This window comes from Gymnoscopelus braueri (assembly GCF_963280865.1).
Source record: "Gymnoscopelus braueri genome assembly, chromosome: 2".
Taxonomy (NCBI): Eukaryota; Metazoa; Chordata; class Actinopteri; order Myctophiformes; family Myctophidae; genus Gymnoscopelus; species Gymnoscopelus braueri.
Window position 1 is genome coordinate 40,380,378 of NC_137604.1, and position 25,384 is coordinate 40,405,761.

A 25,384-nucleotide genomic window follows, 5' to 3' on the forward strand; every position below is an offset into this window, starting at 1 on the left:
TTTCTTTCTCTCACTCTCCCTCTTGTTTTTCTCTCATCCCAAACACCGCACTCATTCGTCTCTTCATCTATCTTTCCTCTCCCTCTCACCTTTTCCTCTCTCTGTCAGTTCCCCTCTTTTTTTTGCCAGAGTTGCTTGTTAAATCATTCTTATTCTCTCTCCATAGTTTCTTCTTTTCCTCCTGTCTTTTCCCCTCTTTGCCTCCCCGCTGTTTCCCCTCTCTTTTTGGTATTTCTGATGGCTGGAAATCAGTGAGAGTGGATGGATGGATAGGTACTGTAGATATATATATATATACTGTAGATAGACAGATATATACTAATGATAGATGGATAGATACTTGTAGATAGATGCTGTAGCTAGATACTGTTGATAGATGGATATATAATGTAGATAGATACAGTAGATTCTGTAGATGGAGAGGGAGAGTGAGAGACTCAAATGCTCTCACACCAGTTAATTTGTAAATTGCTTTATGTAGTTGATGCCGAAAGAACGCAGTCAGTCAGTCCACCTCCCGATTGCCTCGGAAATTATAAATAATTATAACAGATGCGCCAATATGGCCGGCCTCCAATAAACGAGGCCCCAGATAATTTGGCCGACCCCCCCCTTTGACAGGCCAATTTAATAAAACGTGAACAAAATCTTCCTCGCTAATAATTTATCATCCTTCCCCCTCTCTCCTCCCCATTGGTTAAAGTTGATTACCCTGGCAGTTAACAAGGTCACACCCAGATGCCAGCTTCTCTGATAATGCAATCAGGAAAATCGCTGGAAACGAGGTTAAAAAAGAGAGCGCGAGAGAGAGAAACAAAGGTGATGACATTCGGCATGGGCCTTTTTTTCTTAAAAACACAGGTGTGAAGGTCTCCTCATCCAGCTTGTCAAGAGGCGGTGAGTTGAGTGGATGGGCTGTTGATGTAGCAGCAGTTGTTTTAGTGGGAACTGAAAGCTGTGTCGCTTCACACCTTTTTCTGTAGGGTTTTAAGAAAGGCAAGGTGAGTATGTATGTATGTATAAAGGCAGTATGGTGAGAGGGTTGAGGTGCGTATGAGTGATGAAAAGGTGAGCGTGAAGAGTGAAGACAAAGAAAAGTTTGAAGGACAAGGAGTGTTTGAGTGTGTTGATAAGTGTGTATACCCTTGTCCTGTGTGTGTGTGTGTGTGTGTGCTTGCGTGCGCACAAATGTATGTGTGCCGGTGTTCGCATTACTACGTATTTACCTATGCCCTTGGTGTGTGTATGTGTCTTGTTAGTCAGTGCACCTGAATCGAACCTAAAGTGAGACAGAACATGAACTTCAAAGAATCAAAGCCCTGAGCATGTCTGTGTGTGTGTGGGAGTGAGTGTGCCTTGTTGCTTCTCTGTGTCCGTTTGTGTGTCCTATGTAAAGCCTGTCCCTGGTAGGTAATTGCATGTGAGGGTGAGAGGCCCTTTAGTACACTTCTACAGTACGTACATCACCAGGACCCTTGAGGACCTAATCCACACACACAAATGGCGCAACATAGGTCAAGATAATATGAGGTCACTGCATTATACTTCTCTACATTGCAGTTTAGTGTGTGTGTGTGTGTGTGTGTGTGCGTGTGTGTGTGCCTTTCTGTACGTTCACTTTATTGTTTGTTCACGTTGCATCTATTTGTTTAGTTTGCAAGTCTCCGTGCATGTGCCGTGCGTGCACAGAATCCCGTCCCTCTCCCTCTATAGGCTGAGCCTCCTCTTCGCCCTTGTCTCCTCGGTTTGTTTTGGTGGTCCCGCCGCGTGGCGAGGTGTGCCGGGGCCCCCAGGGGCCCCTAATGGAGCAGGCTGCTAGACACTGATAAATAGACGCTGCACACACACCTCACTGCTGGAGCCGCTAGACAGCTGTCCCACCACCTTATTACACATCTGGACATGGAATGACTTATTAAAGCCATGCGAATGTGAAGTTCAGTGGACTGACTACCTTCACCCTCACTACCCTCAAAGTTTCACAGCGTTTATTAAGTGCATTCTACACTCACACATTTTCACCTGAAACAGTGGTGTCACTAAAATAAATAGAAAATAAACAAAAACAGAAATTTCTCCCCCACGAATGACATTAGGATCATGCATGTGGGCGGGTTATGATAATGATATTGTGCAATCATGCAGTAATGTTCCATGTTGTACGGTAACGTTTTTTAAGTTAAAAGCACATTTTGTTAGTTTTCAACCTAAGTCACATACTGTGAAACACTCATTTTAGTAGTCTTTTTGGTGACACCTCTTGTAGCTCTGTTGTCATTACAGCGTTTGTCTATTCGGAAGTACTGCTCAAAAAGGAATGCTGCTGGGTCCTAGCACCTGAGGATATTTTGGAACGCATGCAAAAACAAGTTGTCAGAAACTATTTATTAACATTAAAATATATAAATTAATATATTTCCGGTACATTTTTAGTGCCTACTGTACGTCATTTTGGCGTGAGTGTCTAGGGCAGACACTCGTGAATCCAATTAGTTTTTAATAGTGTTTTGAGAAGTCATCAAAAAGCACCTTTATGTGGAATGGTCATTGTGAAAAACATACCAGTGAAAGATGATATCAAAAATAACATTTGTTCAATTGAAGTATGTCAGTATGTCTTCAAACGGAATCCCACTGTTTTGATGTACGGAAAAAAAGAAATCCTATGTGGTCTTTGTATTTTCTCCCATAAAGTGTACGTCTGTGACGTCAAATGCTTTGTGTTTTACGTAATCAGGGGTACGAGTCGTGTCATTACGAAACAATGCTTTTCAGGCTCACACATTTGCATATCACAGGAGAACTACACACTCTATACATGTTCGTGTATATGATCTACTCACATCAGAAGAATGGGATTTAGGTTGAAATTTGGCAAACTCCTTTAACTCTGAGATATGTACCCTATCATATCCATTTGGTTCCATTTGTACACACTCTCAGACTTAAATCAATCCCCTGTTAAAGCATACTTGTGTCTCACTCTGCTTCCCTCTGCCTCTCTCTCTCTCTCTGTTTCTCTATTTCTCTCTCTTTCTCTCTTTCCATTTATGTCACATGTCTGCTATCCTGGCCGTCTTATCTATCAGGAGTTGGCTGAGCCGGCTGAAGCCCCGATCCTGACTCCCAGCCCCAGTTGTGACCCAGCCTCGGTCCCAGTCTCAGGCCCCATCCCAGAGTCACAGCACCGGTCGGTGGACAGAGACCCGAGGCCCGCTTCCACTAGGAATCCTGTCACTGGGAAACAGCAGGTACAGCTGGATTCGAATAGAATAAAGCAATTCCACATTAAGTAGTTTAGTATTTGGCTTCACTGTGGTAGGATTGGAATAATAAATACATGATCAAACACCGCAAGACAAAGGGAGGGAAAATGATCAGTGTTAATGTAACTCACCGTAACTTGGGATATTTATTAATTAACACTAAGGATTTTACGGTGAAGAGGTCCCACTGCATGTTCCTGGTCAAATTGACAAAATAAACTGGGAAATTAAAGGTTCTATGACATTCATTTTCACTTTTCTTATTTTTTATGTTTTTTTGGGGGGTTTTATGACCTCAATTACACCCAAAAAATCTGAACTTTGAACATTCAGTGGATTTTCTGTGGTCTGGGGTTTTCTGAATAATTAGGCTGAAAAGTAATCTGAGCTTGGCCCTTCGGCAGTGATGTCACAGCCGATTAATCCCGCCCACTCTCCTCCTAGCCCCTCCCCTCCCCTATCCTTTCCTTTGGGGGGGCGGAGCAGAGGCGATGATTGACAGGCAAAATCCCTCAACAGCGCCACCCGCAGGCAAAGATTTATTTTTTCATTGCAGTTGAAAAGGCTTTAGAAATGTGAGAGAAAAACACCTGCCATGGATCAATGGAGTGGAATTTTTTGTTAACTTTTTATACATGTTTGAAGGACCATGACAAAGACTTTAAATGTGTGGTAAAACTGAACGTCATGAAACCTTTAAGAAGAAATAGTAGGGAAAGTGATTTTCTATGGTTAAAATAAGTATTGAATAGTTCTATATTCTGATAGTACTCATTGCTATATAGAGTGTTGGTTCTTTATCAATCTGGGAACCCATCGCCAAATAAAAAGGAAAAACAGCGCCCTCTGCTGTTTTTTATTCTTTCACTTGGCTCTGGGCCGAGCTGAATGGAGCACCCGTGCGCAAGGAAACCGGGGTTTTGGTCTGCCCTCAGCGCTCCACTTCCGGTGGTGCGCTTATGTTTTCATTCCCACTAACAATATTTCTACACAGAACACTAACACCACTTCTCCCAGAGAACATGGATCGTTTTGGTTATAAGCCCACTTGTTTCTATGATGAAAGAGCAAGTTAAAATGTGAATATCTTTCCGTGGTTTTGTCTGCTCCAAGGACGCTATTGTTAAATGAGTTTCGGTTTGTTTTCAGTGGGAAGGGAGCGCACAGACAGTAAATCCCGCCCACTACATTTGATTGGGTAAAGCCCGGCCTGCTTCCTGATCTGAAGGCACGCCCTCTTGTAAGCTAACGCGCACACGTTCTGAACGGGGCTCTCGACAGATTCAGTAGCGTAGCTCTGAATCTGTTCTTGAGAGATTAGTTCTTTATTAAACAGAAAGTGCATTTTCAGGTCGGGATACCAATTTTAGCCAATCAGGATAGAGAACTCAGTCAGGATACAGATCAAATAAGTAAAATTGGAAGTGATGACACAAATAAATGAGCAGACACAATTGGAACTGGAACATTATAAAACATTTACAGTGGCTGATAAATGGGTACTCTCCTGATTGGCTGAAAATGTGTCACCTACTGTACCTGAAAATGTATTTTTTGTTTATTAAAAAGCTGTAGAGAGGGAGACCCTGTAAGAACTGAACAAACACTATAGCAATGATTACTATCAGAATATAGAGCTTTAACCTTTTAACTAAAAACTTTTTGTTTTAACCGAAATATCACTTACCCTACCTTTTTAAGATCAGAATATATTCTGAGGTGTTGTTTTTTCGGTCAGTTGACTTGAGTCACTTTGTAACTGTTTTTGTAGCGGTCTGGTCATGAGGCGAGTGCAGATCTCAGATATGTTAGCTGTTTATGTTAGCTCATCAGAGCTGAAGAGACAGGGCTACAGGGGGCAGTGGGCTGCTGAGACTCATGTGATTTATCTGACCCAGCTTCTGCCAGCCATTGCGCACACACACACACACACACACACACACACACACACACACACACACACACACACACACACACACACACACACACACACACACACACACACAATCTTTCTCTCTTTCTCACTCACACACACAGACTACACACACACACAATCACAGGTACACAGTCACATCCAGGCATACAGATGACCCCTCCCTGCTGTGAGCAGGGCTGGCGTGTGCTGTGGGTTTCACGCATGCCTGGGGCTCAGGCACTGGCTAATTTACCGCTTCAGCAATACATTAGGAGCAAAAATCACACACAAAAGGACAAGAACTCTTTTGATCTTCTCAATACTCCTCTCATAACTTTGGCAGGACATGTTTATAAATGGCCGCTCGCTCACTCTCTGTCTAAATCGTACAAAAAATACACATAATTTGAATGGGGCCGTAGCCGTGCATTACAGCCCCAGAGAATGGTGCTTCTCCTTCGGCACTTTAGACCTTAGACATAGACATAGAAGTTAGAATGACATATTTTTCTGCAAGAAATATGAAGAGGATTGATGAATTATTTGAAGCGTTTGTCTTTGCTGCAGGTCTTATCATGTTTGCCTCAGGAAATACACACACATGCACACGCATACGCACGCACGCACGCACACACACACACACACACACACACACACACACACACACACACACACACACACACACACACACACACACACACACACACACACACACACACACACACACACACACAGCGCGCGCACTGCCATACCAATATGCGTTACGTTTGTCCGTAGTGATGTATTACGTTTTTCCGTAGTGATACAGGCTTTGATACTTCTATTAATTTTACTTGTATACTCACTGTTGTATTGCTGCCAGATCTGAAACCTTATTTAACTCAGGTTTATTTTACGCACGCATGCACGCACGCACGCACGCACGCACGCACGCACGCACGCACGCACGCACGCACACACGCAGGCACACGCAGGCACACATGCAGGCACACAGTTGTACTGCTGGCCAGTATTCAGACAGCATTCTGCTCTCTAGGTCACCATCAGTGTTTTAGTCACCCTGATGTCAGTAAGTGGTAGCTCCATTATGCTCAGCAACACACCGCATCTGAGCTGTGTTTAACGGAAGTGCTGGCCTCTCACCTCCCTAACACAATGTCTCTTACATTAGTCTTTTATTTGGAACTGTCCCCTGGATTTGTGCATCTTAGAAAAAAGACGAGCTTCTTTTGAATCGTAGTGTATGTTTATGTTGTGTGTTTGCCTTTCTGTGTCTGTGCCAGTGCGTTTGTGTGTATGTGTCGTGGGCCCCAGAGCTGTGTGTGTGTGTGTGTGTGTATGTGTACTGTACACACACAATATTCCCCATTCAGTGGGAAACCTGAACAAGTCGTGCTTTGAGAGCTCCAGATGCAACACATGACACGGTCATAAAGAGACCCATTGATGACAGCTGAGACCCCTTTCACTTGGACGAGAGAGAGCGAGAGAGAGAGAGAGCGAGAGAGAGAGAGCGAGAGAGAGAGAGAGCGAGAGAGAGCGAGAGAGAGAGAGACGGTGACAGTGACCCTTGAGTTCATTACAGTTTTCCTCATAAACACACTCAGACCACAAATACTGAATTAACTCTCTCTTGCCTTTCATGCCTCTCACATCCTCTCCCTCATGTCTACTCTCTTTTTCTCCCGATTTCTTTTTTAGATCTTTAAAAACATTTTTAGTTTAAATACTGTATACTCTCTCTCTCTCTCTCTCTCTCTTTCTCTCATTCACTCAGTGTGTCCTTCTCTCACCCACCTGCTCCTTCTATGTGTGTTTTGTTGTGTTTTGATGTGCAGGTGGGAACCATCTTTTCATATTTTTTGTCCTCTTTTGCGGCCTACCCAGTCTCAGCTTTTCATTGCACAGGCCGGCCTGTCTGCCAGCCCATTAGCAACAATGTACTGATACAAAACCTTGCATGCAGGCTTGCTTTGAACACAGACACACTCATATTCTGAATGCAGACCTACTGTACAGTACATATGCACGTACGCATGCACACACACACACACACACACACACACACACACACACACACACACACACACACACACACACACACACACACACACACACACACACACACACACACACACACACACAGTCAGAGGCACATTGGTGCGTCCTCTGGACCTGTGGCAGGGAAGCAGACGGCAGACAGACGTCCAACTAGACCATGGAGAGCATCTGCACCAGAACCCAGTCATCTATCACTGTCCCTGGGTCATCTCTGCTCCTTCAGCACAGCACAGCACAGCATAACATCACACACACACACACACACACACACACACACACACACACACACACACACACACACACACACACACACACACACACACACACACACACAGGCATACAATAGTTTCTCTTCTGCTCCCTGACTGTTTTCAGATACATTTAACTTAACACTTAACTGTGTTAAGATTAGCTTAAAGCTAAATTAGTATGGATGCACTCATTTAACCTATTAAGACCTGAGGCCGATTCTACAAATGAACAGTTTTCTGAAAAACATATGTTGCTATGTCAGTGGTGCTCAAAACTTTTTCATGTCAAGGACCCCCAAATTTGTATTTGGCTGCAGACCCCCATCTCAAAATATTTTGTTCCAGGGACCCCCAGAAGCAAAGATTTGAGTTAAAAATGTTTGCTTTAAAAAATATATTGAATATGATTTCTCAAGATAAAAAAAAATAGCTTCAAGCACATAGCGCGTTACTTCGTGCTGCGCTATATCTGCTATTTTTGAATAGCCAAAGTATAAAATATGGTTAAAGTGGTTAAAATCTAAAATGACACAGATGCTTTCCCGGTTTTAATGGGTTCCGGGAGGGTAACTCTTCCGGTGAGATGGCTTGAATATTCCAGTTTGATTTGTCATTACATGCTACAAACGCACGCACGTCCACACGCTCACACGTGTGCAGGGACACACACATCACGTATATAAACTGCTGCACTACATCAGAGAAGTAGCACTATTAGGCAAAATCACAAACTGACAACCTAAGCTATTTATTTTTTTACAAGAAAAAGATGCAGGAAGTTGGCTCCTGATTTTATTAATAGCCAAAGAGGCTATACACACCGTTGGCGGGTGTTAATTTTGTTCCTTGTATGTTTTACAGTGTAAAAGTTTGTTCCCTGGCCTGTATGTATGTTTTACAATGTAAAACAAACAGTATGACATGTTATTTTAGAATATTTACCCGTTTTATTTCTAAACTCTCCGGGGATAAACCCACCTTAAAATTATCTGCTTCTCCAGGTTGATATTTCCTTCACTGTGAAGAAGTCATGGATGAATTCTGTTCGTAAAATAATTATATTATAATATTATTCAACTATTTTCAGCTCAGCTATTCAAATCAATCATCTATCAGCTGCTTTAAAATACAATAATAATATAACATTGACAAAATAGAAAGGTAACAGAAACACTGTGTTGAAGTTGGATGACGTAATAGTATATCAAGTTCCACGTGTCTCAAAGTAGATTTGTCCTGACATGAATGAAAACCAATGGCAAAAAAACGTACAAAAAACAACAATGGGTATGGTATGCTTTTAAAAATCATCAGCACTAATGTTAAGTATACCGTGACTCAAAGTCAATGGATTAAATGTGCAATACCACCAGTGGTCCTTTAAGATGATGGTCCAAGCACTGCACCTTCAATGGGCAACTATTTCAAATCTTTTTATTGAGAATCTATCACAAACCTGTGTGTCAGACTTGTTAGTTGGTGATTTACCTGCTCTCAATTCCAGTCTTTTTAGTTCATTTGGATTTATTTTGAACTAAGCTATGCTGCTTCACCCATCTAGTGGAATGGGTGCTAAGGGCTAACCCAAAAGCAAAAGGCCTTTTTTCAGGTTAATTTAGAATGCTTTCAACCCCTGGCCTTCTTCCATGTCTGACTTTAAGTGCCAAAAACATGGCAATTAAAAGATTGTGAAATAATCGCGGCATCCATTGTGAAGCAATTCTACTGGAGAGACTGTAAGGATTACACTGCCACTGGTCTGAGCTCAGTGGACTATCTACAAACAAGATGTTTTCCTCTCCTCCCCACATGCACACAGTGGGCTGAGTGTGTGAGCCGCTTAGCCAGCCCAGCCATCAGAAATATGCAGATCAATCTGCTAATTAGTGGCACAGAGTGGTTAAGGCTGAGCTGCAGCAGACGGTTGGCACCCGCGTGGGCACCGTGGCAGAGCAGGGCACCGGGTCACTGGAGTCAACCGTAGCTCGTGGGCAGAGCATGCTCCAGAACACACACACACACACACACACACACACACACACACACACACACACACACACACACACACACACACACACACACACACGCACACACTTATAAGCGCACCGACAGAGTTCGATGCGCACCCACACACTTGAAAAGTACACACACATTTCAAGACACGTGCACACGCACACACTTTCTTGGATGTACTATACACGCGCACCCTCGAGCATATACACGCGAGGATGCATGGCACACTGACAGGTCAAAATGCTAGGGCTCGTTTCTCTGATAATGCAAATCCCAGTTTAAATGAGTCTAGTGCAGCTAACATACAGTAGAAACATTTGTCAAATATGCATCTGGTTAGGGGAAGTGTGTGGGAAATAGTTATAAATAATAATAGGCCTATATGCGTTATCGAGGGCACAACCTTAAGTCCTGGAAGGCACTTCAAAGTCACTTTGGCTGATGTTTCTTCAAACTGGTTGACGCACCATCCTCTCTCATAAACTCCCACACTCCTTCTCCTCCTCCTCTTCCCTCCTCCCCCCAGCACTCCTCGTGCACTCCAGCCTGAGCACCGGCGTTGTGCGTTTAGTCGCATGGCAGATTTTAGCCTGCCATCTGGTCAGGCCTGCCTGGCACCACGGGGGGCCTCCCATCCTCTCATATTCATATTCTGCTAGCATATTGTTCCCACTGCTTCCTCCGTGGCGCGGGGCCCCAGCGCACGATGCTCAGACGTTCGTTCTTTCGTTCGTTTTTTTATTTATTTAAACAGAGGAGGGTTGGCGATAGCGAATGCCTCCCCCTCCCTCCCTCCCTCCACCTCCTCACCCCCCACGGTCGGCGATTCTTCCAGTTGTCCTATCAAGTGTAACCTGGGGGCCCCTGGTAGAGCAATTAGAGCAGCCTCCCTGCCCACCTCTTGTAATGAAGCCCGGCACATTCCACAATCTATAGCCCCTTTAGTCTCCCCTAATGGGACATCATTATTGTCAAAGAAACAATGTAAATGGAAATGAACACACTCATTAGCCAGTCGCAGGGAGAAACCTTTGGCGCTCTCTCCTCTTCTCTCCTCCACTCTCTCTCTGTCTCTGTTTCTCTCTCTCTCGCTTTCTCTGCTCACTAAGAACCCCCCACCTACACACACACACACGCACACGCACACACACAAACTTAAAGAGAAGAAGCACAACTTGTGTAACTCTGCGCTGCTGTTCTGGATCTCCTTCCAACTTCATCCCACAAAACACACACACACACACACACACACACACACACACACACACACACACACACACACACACACACACACACACACACACCAACCTCCTGCTCCTGTATTTTCTTATTCCTCTGATAGCATGTTTGTTTGTGTGTGTGTGAGTGTTTGACTCAAGGTGAGAGGGGAGTGATATGAACATGTATAATTGTGGTGTTGGCATTCAGTGAGCGTTCCCGCACATGCTAATTGTTGCACCACATTTCCCCGTCTGTTCATGCGGTCGAAGTGTGTTCGAGAGCTAAACTCCCTGTTCTGCCATTTTCTCTCTGCCTGCAACTCCCAGGGTGCACCTGTGCAGCGGTCCAGGTCTCTGTCCCCAGCCGGCAGCGCAGAGCCGGTCCTAGGAAGGAGAGGAGGAAGAGTTGGGGAAGAAAGGATTCGGGACTTAGAGGAGTTGCTTCAGTTGAAGGTAACTCATCTGACTGGCCTGAATCTACATACAGACACACCCTAACTCTTTCTTTCTATCTGTCTCTAACTCTCTCACTGTCTGTGTCTCTCTCACTCTCCCCTACTTCTTGTTTCCCCTCTCTCTCCAACTCCACCTCTCCCCGCGAAGTTTAATGTTGATTGTCATACCTTGCTCTATGTATAGCACAAACAAATATTTTACATCTGCATTTCAGCAAAACTGTGAATACCAATGGTAGAACATCCCTGTCATCCTGAATGAATGATCACAGAGAGTTACTGTACAAGTCAAACTAGAAGGATTTCGAGTAGTTTTTTATAACTGCTGATCAGTGTGTCAGCGTGTGAGCAGTGATCAGAACATCCAATGATACAGTAGTGTCCAGCTAATAGAGCGGTCAACCACTCCGAGGCCTAATGGACACAGCCACTACCTCTCTCTATGATTGCTGAGAGAATTGTTAGAAAATGGAGGGTAAGTGGGTGGGTGTGTGGCTGCTGTGGCGCTTGTTGGCGTCTAAGAAAAAAAGTGGCTCAATTGCGGAACCATTGCCACTGCCTCTTTTGTGACCTTCCACTACAACAACCTGTTAGACAAACACACAGATGCACATACACAGATACAGAAACAGACAGCACCAAACACATAAAAAAAAATACTCACACAAAAACAAAACATACAAACCAATAGAAGCGACAAATGCAAAGTGCACAGAAGCTTACAGCATTCCATCTCAGCCAAAACCCCAGACAATATTATCTAATACCTTATCCTATAGTTGTAGCCTAATTAGAGCTGGAAACGCCATCAGAGCCCCGACACGTCTAAATCATAATGTCCCCATTTTAGATCATACTTTTCTCGTTACTTTGCTCGTAAGCGGCCAGTTGCCCAAGAGAAGTGTACCACAAGGATGCCGCCGGTGCAGACGTGGCTTTCCAGTCCTAGACCAATAGCCTCCTACCTAACATGATGGCAGTCAGAATCCATTCAGCTAAAGAAGGAGAAAAGTTCCTCAAAGTGTCAGGGTCCCCCAGAATACACAGCCTGGGGGAGAAGGGGATGTTCAGTCCTGCTATCCTCTCCAATCTCAGGTATAGCAGACCTGGATTTTAGGACAGCTCCAGAGCATATGCACCAACGCACCATCCCTGTCCTGACGGCACTCTTCAAAAAAGTTTAAAAAGCTTTAATGTAGGCCTAGTTCCTCATTGAACAGGTTAAAAACAACAAACAACATGTTTCGGCCTCACTTAGGCCTTCTTCTGGGCAAGCAGAAAGAAAACCACCACAAAATTAAGCCAATATACCTGTATATCTATAGGTACCATTAGCTCAATAACCCTCAGCTGTGGAAAAGGGGATGGTTCAGGTACATTTCCATAGGAAATGTATAGAATTGAGAGACCACTAGAGGTGGTCATTGGTTACGTCAATAAAAAGGCTAGACAATAAAGACCAGAAGGATACCCAGAAATACAATCGTCCAAATTACACAATAATCAAATTAAGTACACAAGTCTATATATATTTGGCCATATCTATAGAATAAGTCAGGCCAGGGAACACCATTGCCTGTAGTAGGTCATAAATCCACCCAATCACATCTTTGTTCTGTGAATTAACGGTTATTGGCCAGGTTTCCCAAACGACTTTGAGCTCAGACGCAGCCTAGAAGCTGCGTGAGAGCCTCCACGCACCTGCGCAGTAGCAACCCCGCCACGATCTATCTTCATTAGTGGCAGCTGTGTGTGCTCTACGTGGCATCTAAACTGGCTTCAGGAGGCACCATCGTCGTAGGTTCTCATTACGTGTGTGCTAAAACTACATTCGCGAGACAGCATAGACGTAAAGACCTCCTGGACGAAGTCTACGTAAAGCCGACGTAAACTACGTAGGGCTGTCATACGCTACACTGCAGTTTAAACACCCTTTGCGAAAGTGAAATGGATCATAAAAATACCAGAGCCATCTGTCAGATGTCCTGAAGCAGTCCACTCCAAATACAACTTTTGAATAATATATTTATGAATGAAATTACAGTGGTGAGTTGACATCTGCAAGTTAAATAAAACACTAAAGTGTCCCCATTATGCAAGTAAATTAAATATACTTAAAATACCAAAAGTAAAGGTATGCAGAATGTCCCATTTCCCAAATTTAATATGTATTAAAATCTTTTGAAAATAGCAGATCTACAAGCTTGTGAAGCGTTGTGAGCTTGTAGATCTGCTAGTTTCAAAATATTTTTTAACCATTCATAAAAATGGCGAGCGCAACAGCTGTCACTTTGTGAGAGGAACTGGGGACTTTCATCATAACGTTTAACTATAAAACTTCGAAATTTAGGAAACATGTTTAGCTCAGCATCATTTATATACCTTTAGTTAACTTGCCATATGCTTAATATTTTTATCAGACGATCGGATCATCCGTGAGAGTACAATTTGTAAACTTCGGGTATCGGGTTCATGCATAGAGGACCAAGCAGCGCAGCCTGTTATAGGAGGAACTGCTGCGCTGGTCAGGCTTATTGGCATGACTGGTAACGTGTCGTGCTGACAAGTGGGAGCTTCGGGTTCAATCCCACCTCACTGCTTAACTATATGTGCATGAATCCGGTATTTGTAAATTTTAGCAAATTAGATCATCTCATAAAAGGTGACAGCCAACTGTCAGATGTCCTGAAGCAGTCCACTCTAAATACAACGTTTGAATATATTTATGCATTAAATTACATCTACAAGCTTAAGAGGCGTTGTGAGCTTGCAATCTGCTATTTAAAAAAATATATTTATACATATTAAACTTGGGAAATGGGACATTCTGCGTCCTTTTTTAAAAATATATATTTAGGGGCTTTTTTGCCTTTATTTGGACAGGACAATAGACTGACAGGAAAAGGGGAGAGAGACACAGTAAGGTCGTCGGTACTAGAGTCGAACCCGCGACAGCTATCTTGATGGATTCCCATATTGTGTGACATGCGCCTAGACCGCTAGGCTAGTGGACGACCCATACTGAAAGCTGTTACTTTTGGTAATTCTTTTTTTTTTCATATACATTTATATCTTGCAGACGTCAGCTGTCACTTTGTGAGGGGAACTGGGGTCTTACGTCCTTTAGTTAACTTGGCTTGCTTAATATTTTTGTGTGTGTGTGTGTGTGTGTGTGTGTGTGTGTGTGTGTGTGTGTGTGTGTGTGTGTGTGTGTGTGTGTGTGTGTGTGTGTGTGTGTGTGTGTGTGTGTGTGTGAGTGAGTGAGAGAGTGAGAGAGTGAGAGATCTTTTCATAGATCTATTTCGCTACGATGGGTGTTACTACCGCCCCAGGTCGCTAGTAACAAACTGCTCCGTAGGAGAGCACTGCAGGGCTACGCCTCTCGCAGAAGTAGGAGGAGAGTAGGATACGCCATTCTGTCTCCCAAATGTAGTTTTAGCAGACACGCAACGCCGTGGACGTGGGAAGCGATTGCACGTTGGGTACAACCAGCTGCTACTAATCAGGGTTGCCAGATCTGATGGACAGTTTCCAGCTCAAGCACAACTTAAAACCAGCCCAATTCAATAAACAGCCCTCCTTAATTCGGTTATTTCTTTAATTATGCGTAGTCTGGTGACATGATCGAGGCTAATAATAACCCGCCAAATATGTTAATTTTAAATTTTAATTTGATTTAATTTAATAATTACATTTGGGCTTGTTTTTAACTTAACAAGCCCAAATTTGATGTGCCCGTCCAAGGCTATTTATTCCAGCCCAATGAGTTTTAAAATAGCCCAATCTGGCAACACTGCTACTAATGAGGGTTCACCGAGTCTCAGCTGTGTAGGAGGCTCTTACGCAAGCTGCGGAGGCAACGCATGAGCTGAAATCTACGTGCCTGCTAGGGTACTGCGCAGACTGTGTGGACACATGTAAGACCCGTCGTAGAACCTGCGCAGATGCTCAACGCAGCATCTCTACGAATCTCTTTGGGAAACGCGGCCATTGTCTATGTTTTCCCTCCTGTCTGTCCGTCCGTCCATCTCTCTGTGAGCGAGCTAATCTCCGGCACTACTAGACTAATCTGATCGGCGTGAAACTTTGCATCCCAGTAGGCCAAGTACTCCAATCGGCCCATGGTGGTGCTATAACAGACTGATTCACGTTTAGGCCTTACTCTTGAACCGTAGGTTGTACATTCAAAAACATTTCCTGTGGATTCCTTGGATCATGAAGCAACTCTCCATATAGTCCACGCCTCTTTCCGCCTATACAAATGTTGCCACTTCGCTTTTTTGTTTTGTTGCAAAAGACGCTCTTTGCTACTATGCCTACATTTTTGGTCCAAAACTCACACAAATTGGTACACATTGTCTCTGGACTCTAAACATTTATTATTTGATTTCATGAAGTTATGGGTCATGACCAAACGAATAAGATTGTGGATACAAGCGGCTGAAATGAGTTTTCTCAGCTGGGTGGCCGGCCTCTCCCTTTGAGGTAGGATGAGAAGTTCATTCATCCGTGAGAGACTCAGAGTAGAACCGCTGCTCCTTGACTTGGAAAGGAGCGAGCTTAGGTGGTTCGGGTATCTAGTACGGATGCCCCCCCGAGCGTCTCCCTAGGGAGGTTCTCGCTGCACGTCCCACATGGAGGAGATTTTGATTGTCACCTCGCGTTTGTCAAAGAAAGGGTGCTTGGATTGTGTCATGGCCTCTCGCTCCCACCCTGATTTCTGACCATTCCCAACCACTCTACCACTGGTTTAATTCTGTGCCATCTGCAGGTTATTCTGAACGCCTGCAACAAAGTTTAAGTATCGTTTGCTCCTGCAATATTTCCGCTGAGACCCAAACACGTTACACACAGAAACACAATGAGAGAGAGAGAGGTGGCCATTAAAGCATCACAGACACAGTGACACAGTGGCCTGGGAGGAGAGGAGACTAGGAGAGAGGAGAGAAGACTAGGGGAGAGGAGAGAAGACTAGAGGAAAGAAGAGAGTCCATTATTCATGATCTACAGCTCACATTTGTCCTATCATCTCTCAAATCCTGACTTCCTTTATTCTGTTGTGCAGTTCTTTATTTCTGTCCTGAGACAGAGATTGGGCTGTCGGTGTGTAAAGACCGTACCTCTTCGCCTTCCTTCTATCTACTGCACGTTTACTTTCATCCTCAAATTCTGTCCATCTTTCAGTTCAGCCTAGTGACAAGGTGATTGTGGGGAGGTCATCTTTCCTCGCGCATCCGTCGCGTGAACACTTTAGACACCCTTTTGTTGTCAGATCTCGAGTGTCTAAATTACATCACTCACAGACAAGCGTGATGCTAACACTCCGACGACGCGCATGAGTGTCTTAGTTAAATGGTGGCCATTTACACCTCAAAGCAGTTTAGAGGTGTTTGACAAATATGTTGTGTTTGTGTGCGCATAAAAAGACAGTGTTTGGCAACTTACATTTCTGGTCAATTTCTACAGAGGGTATTAGTGAAAGAGGTGTAACGTTTTGCATACATCAACTCTTGGTTCTGGAATAATGTTTTAATCTAATGTTAGTAGGGTTGACACAAGCTATAGTTGATAATGTACTATGTTTTAATTTCTACAATTAATAAACACAATATTGGTAAATTTTATTATCTATAACAGGCCGGAGACTATGTTTTCGCTCCTATCCGTACGACGTACGTCCGTCTGTGTGTCTTTGCACGCACATTGCCAGTAGGCCAAGGAAGAAGTGCCACCCCAAATCTTTCAAATCTGCCTCATGGTGGCGCCCGCTTCACGTTTTGCCGTATAATTCTTGAACCTTTGGTCATACAATGAAGTTATTTTTCACTCTGTGTTCCTTGGATCATGACACTCCCCATATAGACCCCGCCCATTTGTGGCACACTAGATTTTCCACCATTTTGTGTTTTCTTCAAAACATACTTTTTACTAATTACAATTTAGGCATTTAGCAGATGCTCTAATCCAGAGCGACTTGCAATAAGCAAGGTAATCACATACATTAAATGCAGAGAGACTGCCTCAGTAAACTAGGATCACAGGTAAGAACTATCAGTCAAAATAATAATCTATACTATACTATAATATGTATTGAATCTATAGGATACCAAGTAGACAATGAGTGCCTATTACTCCTACAAATGTTGCCCAAAAGTCATGCAAGACACTTGGTACACATTCTCTCTGGATTCATGTCATCAAGATGCATCAGTCAGATGTTTTAAATTTCAATCCAACTGGCTATGACTCGGCCTAGCGAGAGACCTGCACTCAGAGGAGCGTACTTTTCAAGATTTTCAGTGTAGAGTCAGGAAACCATGGGTACAGCGAAAAGAGACTCCCGGTCTTGTGAGACAAGACCGGGAGTAAGATTTGACTCGCAGGGAACACATGGTCTGTGCACTAACTGGCTGAGCCACCAGGCAGGGACATTTTATTTTTGTATAGGTGTTAACCTTGGGCTGAAAATAGTCAAACCTTTAAGAAGTACAATTAATCAATAATACTGCAGTTATAATCTTTTCCGTAATCAATGCCCATGTCACATTTCCCTTAGAAGACCTGCTTTAAAAATTGCAAGAAAAGGAGGGCGTGAATTGTTTTGCATTTGTACTGTATTGTTTGTATTTTTATGTAGGAGGAAAAAAAGGAAAAAAGGGCATTGTACTGTATATGTTATTTTTATAACTGCCCTATTACCTATGCTGAATTTAAAACAAATTGCAACACAAAACATAAAAAAAAAAAAAAAAGGCCGCTCGGGTGGCGCTGTGGTAAAGTAGCTACCCACCACCCATCGCAGAGTATGGGGGTTCCAATTCACTGCGTGCATCCGGCTTTGTCAAGCGTCTATATACAAACTTAATTGGCCCTATATGAACATAATTGTCCCATGGAGGAAAGAAGCCGGGTGGGGAGGGTGATATTTGTCACTACACTCACTCCTATGTGCTCGGGTGGCACCTGTCAGGGGGAGTGTTGGGCGGGAGGAGTAGGACAAAGGCTCTAGGTCTTTCCGGTGGGGGCTCCTCACTGGCAGGTAAGCCAGTAGGACAATACACAGCAGTGACAATACACAGAAATGTGTGTGGGGATGAATCAATTGGCATAACAACTACGTTGGGGAGAAAAAGCACTACTACCACCACTAAACAGTATTCAAGATGAACATATTATTACTCATGCACACAATATCCATCTTAATGATTGGGGTTTTCATTTTGAACGTAACGGTTCCAGTGTGCTACCCCTCCTGACAGACACCAGTAAAGAAACCATCACCTCCATCACTCCTCTGTTCTCTGCTCTCTCCTCCACTCCGTCCTCCTGGTCTGTTGTTGTCCACTTGATCCTGTCCAACTCTTTCCAACAGAATGACTTGGAAATTGGCCAATGCCAGCCTTTCATACTGTTGACACGCTGACCTCTCCAGCTAACAGCAGTGGTAGACAAATAAACACTTCTCGCCATAATGGCCCTGTCTGTCTGTGAGTGTCATGTGTGTTTGTTTGTATGTGTGTGTGTGTGGGTTTGTCCCCCACCTTCTCTCCTACAGATTTTCAAGTAAACAGCACTGGTAGTGGCTGCAGCAGTAGCGTAATTATTTTTCAGCTTGAAAACCTTCACAGATGTGTGTGCGTGCGTGTGTGTGTGTGTTTGTATGGCAGCCAGGGTATAAGGGTGTGTATCGATCGCCGTGGGCAAGGGCCTGTGGCCTGATGGCCGCAGCCAAGCCTACCCAGGGGGTTGGCTGGGAGTTGGAGGGATGGGAAGAGTAGAGCTGCTTCCATAAGCAGACCCGGCAAAGCCATGATGTGGCTAATGCCCTGCCACTCGCACCAGCCTCAGCCCCCCACCCCCCTCTGCAATCAATCAAGTCAGCCCCTCTTGGATGTTCCCTACCCTCGTCCTCATCCCATCGGCCCCTGGTTTCACAGGCCGCCCCCCCCCCCCCCCCCCCCCACCTCTTTCATTAGAGGACCCTGTTTGTGGGGTGAAGGTGAGGAGAGGGGCTGTTGACGGGTGCTAAGGATGTGTTGCAGATGTCCTTTGTGAATATACCACCACTAGCAGCACGGCCAAAAATCCATACTTGTCACATTGGCAGATTGTGTACGTGAGTGCCTGTGTCTTCGGTGCGTGTGTGTGTGTAGCTGGCTGACGTGTGTGTGCTCTCCTCTCCTCTGTTCTCTTTGTCCTTGTTAATAATAACAGGGCTGAGGGCTCGCATTTCCCTCTCTGCAGGGCAGCCGTGTCATAGCAGCAGTAAACAAGCATCTTCCAGCCCTGGCCACTCAAGCAGAAACCTGCCCTGCACTGTTCCTCTCACTCTGCCCCCCCCCCCCCACAGACACATTTTCTCCATCCTTTCACTCCGCTCTTTCTCTCACTCACTAACTCTCTCTCCTTTTCTTTTTTTTTTTTTTTTGTCTTTCTCTTTTCCTCTTTTTTGTTTGTTTTCCTCTTGTCTCCTCCTCTCTTCTTACCTTTTTTTTAAAAAACTTTTTGTCTCTGCTTTTCTGTCTCTCCTTGTCACAAAATAATGGAGAGGAGCAGGTTGGTGGGTGTGCGTGTGTGTGTGTGTGTGTGTGTGTGTGTGTGTGTGTGTGTGTGCATGTTCGTGCACACTCCTGTCAGGACAGTCCATAATATATGTTCTTTTTAAAGTAAGAGTCCAGTCTTGCTGTGTTTTAATAGCTGTCAACAACAACAACAGTGTCAACACAACCTCCCATTACCGTCAGCACTACATGTGTCTGGCAGCCTCTCTGGGTCCAGTTAGGATGGCTGCTGTGTGTGTGTGTGCGTGCATGTGTGTGTCACACACGCACACGGTGGGAACCTTACGATGGAGGTTTTCCACTGGCTTTTGAAAAAGAGTTAAAGTGAAGTGTGTGTGTCTCCGTGCGTGCGCACACATGCTTTGTTGGTTGCTGTGTAAGTCTCCACGTGCCTTCCTCCGTGTGTGAGTGTGCGCAGGCACTGCCCGCCCCTCTCTGGCCCCTATGGCCCGGTCATGTAAATGTCACTCTGTAATGATGTCTCAGTTGCCCTCGGTCAGAGGAGAAGCTCTTGTCATAAAGAGGAGAGGAAACGAGAGAGCAAGAGCCAAAGAGAGAGAACGACATGAACCCGCTGGTATTCTGTCAGACCAAAGATGTTAGATCTCCAGTAATAGAGAACCTTGATCCTGGTGCATGTTACACCATGCCATGTTATGGCTGTTGACTCCACAGGCTGGACAAGATGACAAAAGAAGAGAAGACAGGATAAGATTAGGTGATGTACTGTTTGAGGAGGTGAGAAAAGGGCAGATGAGATCAAATAAGCTTTGGTGTTATTAATAATCCATATGGTCTATCGTAAATACATGACAAAATATAGAGTGAAAAACTACATGAAATACATGATTGAAAAATGTTATAATTAAAATTAATAATTTATCGTCTCTACAGATTTTTATGTTTTTATGTGCATTGTGCAAATTATATACTGAAATGCGATCGAGCTATGTACTTTATATATATAATACAATCATGGATTAATATTCTGTAATTTATCACTTGCTGTAGTAGATACTAAATACTGTTACATTTTTACAGTTTATAATTATAGATTGTATATTCCCCACTATGGAATGACTGTACACATACAGTATTTAACCATACTAATGGGGATAGATTGTTTATGTACACTTTGATTACATTTATATTGATATCTGTTAATAGCTCATTCAACATTCAAATCCTAAGAAAGTCCCTAAATCCCCTTTGGATTTTGGTACTTTGTTCCCAATCCCTGTTAATGTTACCTGTTTACTGCAAGAAATGCCAAAAACGAATTTCGGCGAGGCTATGCTTCTGTTAGTTTTCTCTGCAGTGACGTCATTTGTTCTTATCACAGTACCTCACCGACCTTTTGTTTCTGGAAGAAGTATGCAGCAGCCCATTCTTATAAAACATAAAAAGCCATCCTGTATCTGTGTTTTCTGTGCCTCCCAGACCGAGGAGAACGAGGCGCTGAGGAGGGCACACGAGAAACGTCACGAGCGCTTGCGTCTGATTCAGACCAACTACCGGGCCGTCAGGGACCAGCTGAGAGAGGCTGAGGAGGCACATGGACTGTAAGTACACTGACAGCAGTGACTCACCCACTGTGGGTACACGGACTGTAAGTACACTGACAGCAGTGACTCACACTGTGGGTACATGGACAACTGATGTTAGAACATTACATGAGGCCTGTGAGGACAGAGGTATTAACACACCACACAGTGACCTGTGAGCTGATGTATAAAATACATTACACGCTCAACGCACGCACGCACGCACGCACGCACGCACGCACGCACGCACGCACGCACGCACGCACGCACGCACGCACGCACGCACGCACGCACGCACGCACGCACGCACGCACGCACGCACGCACGCACGCACGCACGCACGCACGCACGCACGCACGCACGCACGCACGCACGCACGCACGCACGCACACACACACACACACACACACACACACACACACACACACACACACACACACACACACACACACACACACACACACACACACACACACACACACACACACACACACACACACACACACACACACACACACAGGGTCTTTGGGTTGCAAAATAACATGAATGCAATATACAGGACCTGCGAGTGCACGTGCAATGCAGTCACAGAGTGGACTTATGAGTTCACCAGACATATGGGAGAGTTAAACCGCTGTGTGCTTACAGACAGAGAACACAGGAGGTCCTCGGAGTTCAGACAGGCACACGCTCACAAAGCACAGAGGACCTGTAAATACGCACACACACACACACACACACACCACACACACACACACACACACACACACACACACACACACACACACACACACACACACAGCTGTGGTAGCCTGTTCTGCCAAGCAGTCGGTGAGTCAGGGGATGGTTAAAAGCACATAACTCTCCTGTCCTTATGTTTAAAGCCCTACTGAAACGCTACAACCCCTCTGAAAACCACCTCCAAATACTCACAGGGCCCACCGTTCCTTTCTCTCTTTCTCGTTGCATCTGGGAGAGAGAGAGAGAGAGAAAATATCTTCACTGTTTTTCCTTTTGAAAAAAGTCCCAGGGTTTTAAGCCCAGTCAGTTTGGGTGGGGGGCTTAGCACCAAATGTGTGTGTGTTTGAGGTCTTCACACGTCCATAAAGTTGGACCTGTTCAGAAATGGATCTTTGTTATTGTACCAGATATGCATAAGTATATACTGTATATTACGTTTTTAAACCCGGTCCGGGGACGATTAGACCAGTGTCCTTACCTAACAGACCCTAGTCTGGGAGGCTTCGGCTCAAAGCCTGGACAGCAGGGGCGCGGCCACTGATTTCTGATTCAAATCAACAGCCAATAAAGAAAAGGGGGCGGGATCCACATGCAGTGGGTCTTACATGTAAATAGGAGCGACGGGAAGCAATTTCCCCTTGAGAAATTGCGGCCGCCATTGTTGTGTACTGCTGTTTACCTCTCGTCGGACTTTTTAGACGAGTAGACCGGTAAGAGGCGTGTCCGCTCAGATTCTGAGCGTAAGTTACATCCCGCCCACAAATACCAGGGCTTTGGCCCAGAAGTTCCTCGCAGCTCCCGTTTGTATGCGAGGCGAAAAACTTCTGGGAACTCAGATTAAACAGACCCTAACAGGCCTAGGCCCAATCCGAACCGACACAGCATTTGCACCCAGCCATAGCAAAGAACTGAAGAAACCTGCCATAATAATCAAGCATTGCAGAGTAGTATGGGCTACCGACAAAGGCATACAAATTTAAGATGTCGCTTATGTACTGTATATTAGGCTAATTAACTCAAATCTGTTAATAAACAACTACATTATTCTGATTACAGGATTAAGATATTTATAGGGGATATGACGTTCACGAAAAGCCACACAAAAAGTAACTTGAAAGCTGTGAAAGCTTTATTTATTTTAACTCGTGTCACGGAATATACGAGAACACACTATATGGTTTTTAGAACTTAATTCCAACACAAATTACTGGTAAGTGTTGCGTGATGTTTGGACAAAATTTATAGGAATAATATATAGTAATATATATAGCGCTATATATATAATATATGTAGCGCTATAATAGGGCAATGTTAAAAGGGTGGCATTTGTTCCTCAACATAGTATGTATGTGCATGCAAAATTTCACCGCAATCGGACGCTGCGTTCATGATTTGAGGCATTTTGTTCAAAACTGATCACTCGTGCAAACTTTAGAGGTCAATCTTAGCCATTCAAGATGGAATATGAAAAATCAAACAGATCCGTCTTTATCACATGACTATTAGAGATCATGTTTACCAATTTGCATGAAATGTGGATAAAATCTGAAGGAGTAATGTAAAACAAATTGTTTTACATAAGTCGGCCTCCTTGTGGCGCTATAAAAGGCAGATGTGAAAAGTTTTCCCTTGGCCTCTAGGGAGTGCGCATACAAAGTTTTACACAGATCGGTGCAGTTTTAGGTAAAAAAAAACACGAATCGGCCTGTTACAGCGCCACCGTGAGGCTGATTAGAACATTTTAAGTGACATCTCTTCCTCGGCCTAGTGGGAATGTGCGTGCAAAATTTCACGGAAATTGCACACTGTGTTCATGATTTGAGGCATTTTGTTTAAAACTGAGCACCCCTGCAAACTTTGGAAACCAATCTTAGCCAATCAGGATGGAATATGAGAAATCTGAAAGACCTGTTTCGTTTAATGACTATAGAGATACTGTGTACCGATTTGCGTGATGTTTGGACAAAATCTGTAGGAGTACTATCACAAAATGTGTTTAGCAAAAATCAGCCTCCTGGTGGCGCTATAACAGGCCCATGTGAAAATTTTGGGGCAGAGGTTCTGCTCTGGCATCCAGGGAGTGTGTTTGCACAGTTTCGCTGCGATCGGGCCAACGGTACCGGAGATTAGCTGTTCACGGACGGACGGACGGACGGATGGACGAACAGGGTGCAAAACATCGTCTCGGCCATGCCTTCAGCTTGGCGTAGACAATAAGTAATATTTTGGCTGAACTACTCCTTTAGGCCTCATAGGTCCATACTTGTAAATCAATTCAGATTTACTTACCAGAGACCGGTTGCAATTATAATGGATTCGACACCCACACGTGAGACAAGTAAAAATTTCGTACCTGGATCAGCTCAGGAGTGAGTTTGAGTGGACCCGTGAAGACCTCTAGTCAAGTGTGTGTGTGTGTGTGTGTGTGTGTGTGTGGGTGTGGGGGGTGTCTACGTGTGTGTGACTGTGTGTTCCTTTGCTGTGACTTTCTCCATTCCCCGAGTGTTCATTAGGATGTGAGAGCAGGAGACTGAAGGTGTCAGGTCCTGAGGGGGGCGTGTAAGGTGTCTGAGAAGGCCTGTGGAGGAGAGAAAGAACTGTTTCCTGTTCTGATCCCCGCTTATGCACTGGAGGGGGGGGGGTGATCACACAGAAAGGGCAACAGTGCCTGCAAAGTGTCATTAACATGAACCGCTCTCTTTCTCTCTCTCTCCCATCTTTTTTCCTACTTTCTGCGTCCCTCTCCCGGGAGCAAAGTGTTGACCCCGTCAGCTGTTTTCTCTCTGGGTTAATTAAAGAAAACAGCAGTGCAACGTGAGCCCGTGTGAAAGTGGGAGCGAGTGAAGAGAGGAGGAGAGGAGAAAAGACGAGAGGAGTAGAGCAAGAGCACGCTTGCTTATTCTCCACTCTAGGCTCGACTTCGCTCAGCTCAGCTCAATTCAGCAGCTTGTGTCTGAGACAGTGGGTATACAAAAAACAGACGAGAATAAGAGAAAGAAGTGGGTGGATGTGTGTGTGGCTGGGGGTGGAGTCCACACCATTCATTTCGCCATTGTACATGTTCACAGGTTATCAGAGGAGCGTTGTACCTGGTGAAAATATTATCATTAAGGTCATAATGACAAATTCCCACAGAGGATATTCCCAAGCAAATAAAAGATCCGGGAACAGCCTATGGGCTGGGCTCCCTGCTAAGGTTGTTGTTGATCTCACTTTCACGAGAGATGGCTGATGTCAAACTTAAATGCATAGCACATTTATCACTATGTGGTGAGGCATACATCACAGGAAATGCATCCAAATATCCATACAGGATCTACACAGGAAGTGAATAGGCAACCGTGCCCTTTTCATTGA

At 44.4% G+C, this 25,384-nt stretch overlaps 1 protein-coding gene across 3 annotated transcripts in view; it reads left to right on the forward strand.

Moving 5' to 3' along the window:
- cntln (centlein, centrosomal protein) overlaps nt 1–25,384 on the forward strand; it is a 152,562-nt gene that overhangs the window by 35,445 nt on the left and 91,733 nt on the right. For 2 of the 3 annotated variants that reach the window (XM_080454439.1, XM_080454440.1), the window contains exons 9-11: nt 3,090–3,251; nt 11,054–11,179; nt 21,183–21,304. In XM_080454439.1, coding sequence (XP_080310565.1) covers nt 3,090–3,251; nt 11,054–11,179; nt 21,183–21,304 — 410 coding nt within the window. The remainder of the gene's footprint in view (nt 1–3,089; nt 3,252–11,053; nt 11,180–21,182; nt 21,305–25,384) is intronic. The other variant, XM_080454441.1, reaches the window with a different exon arrangement.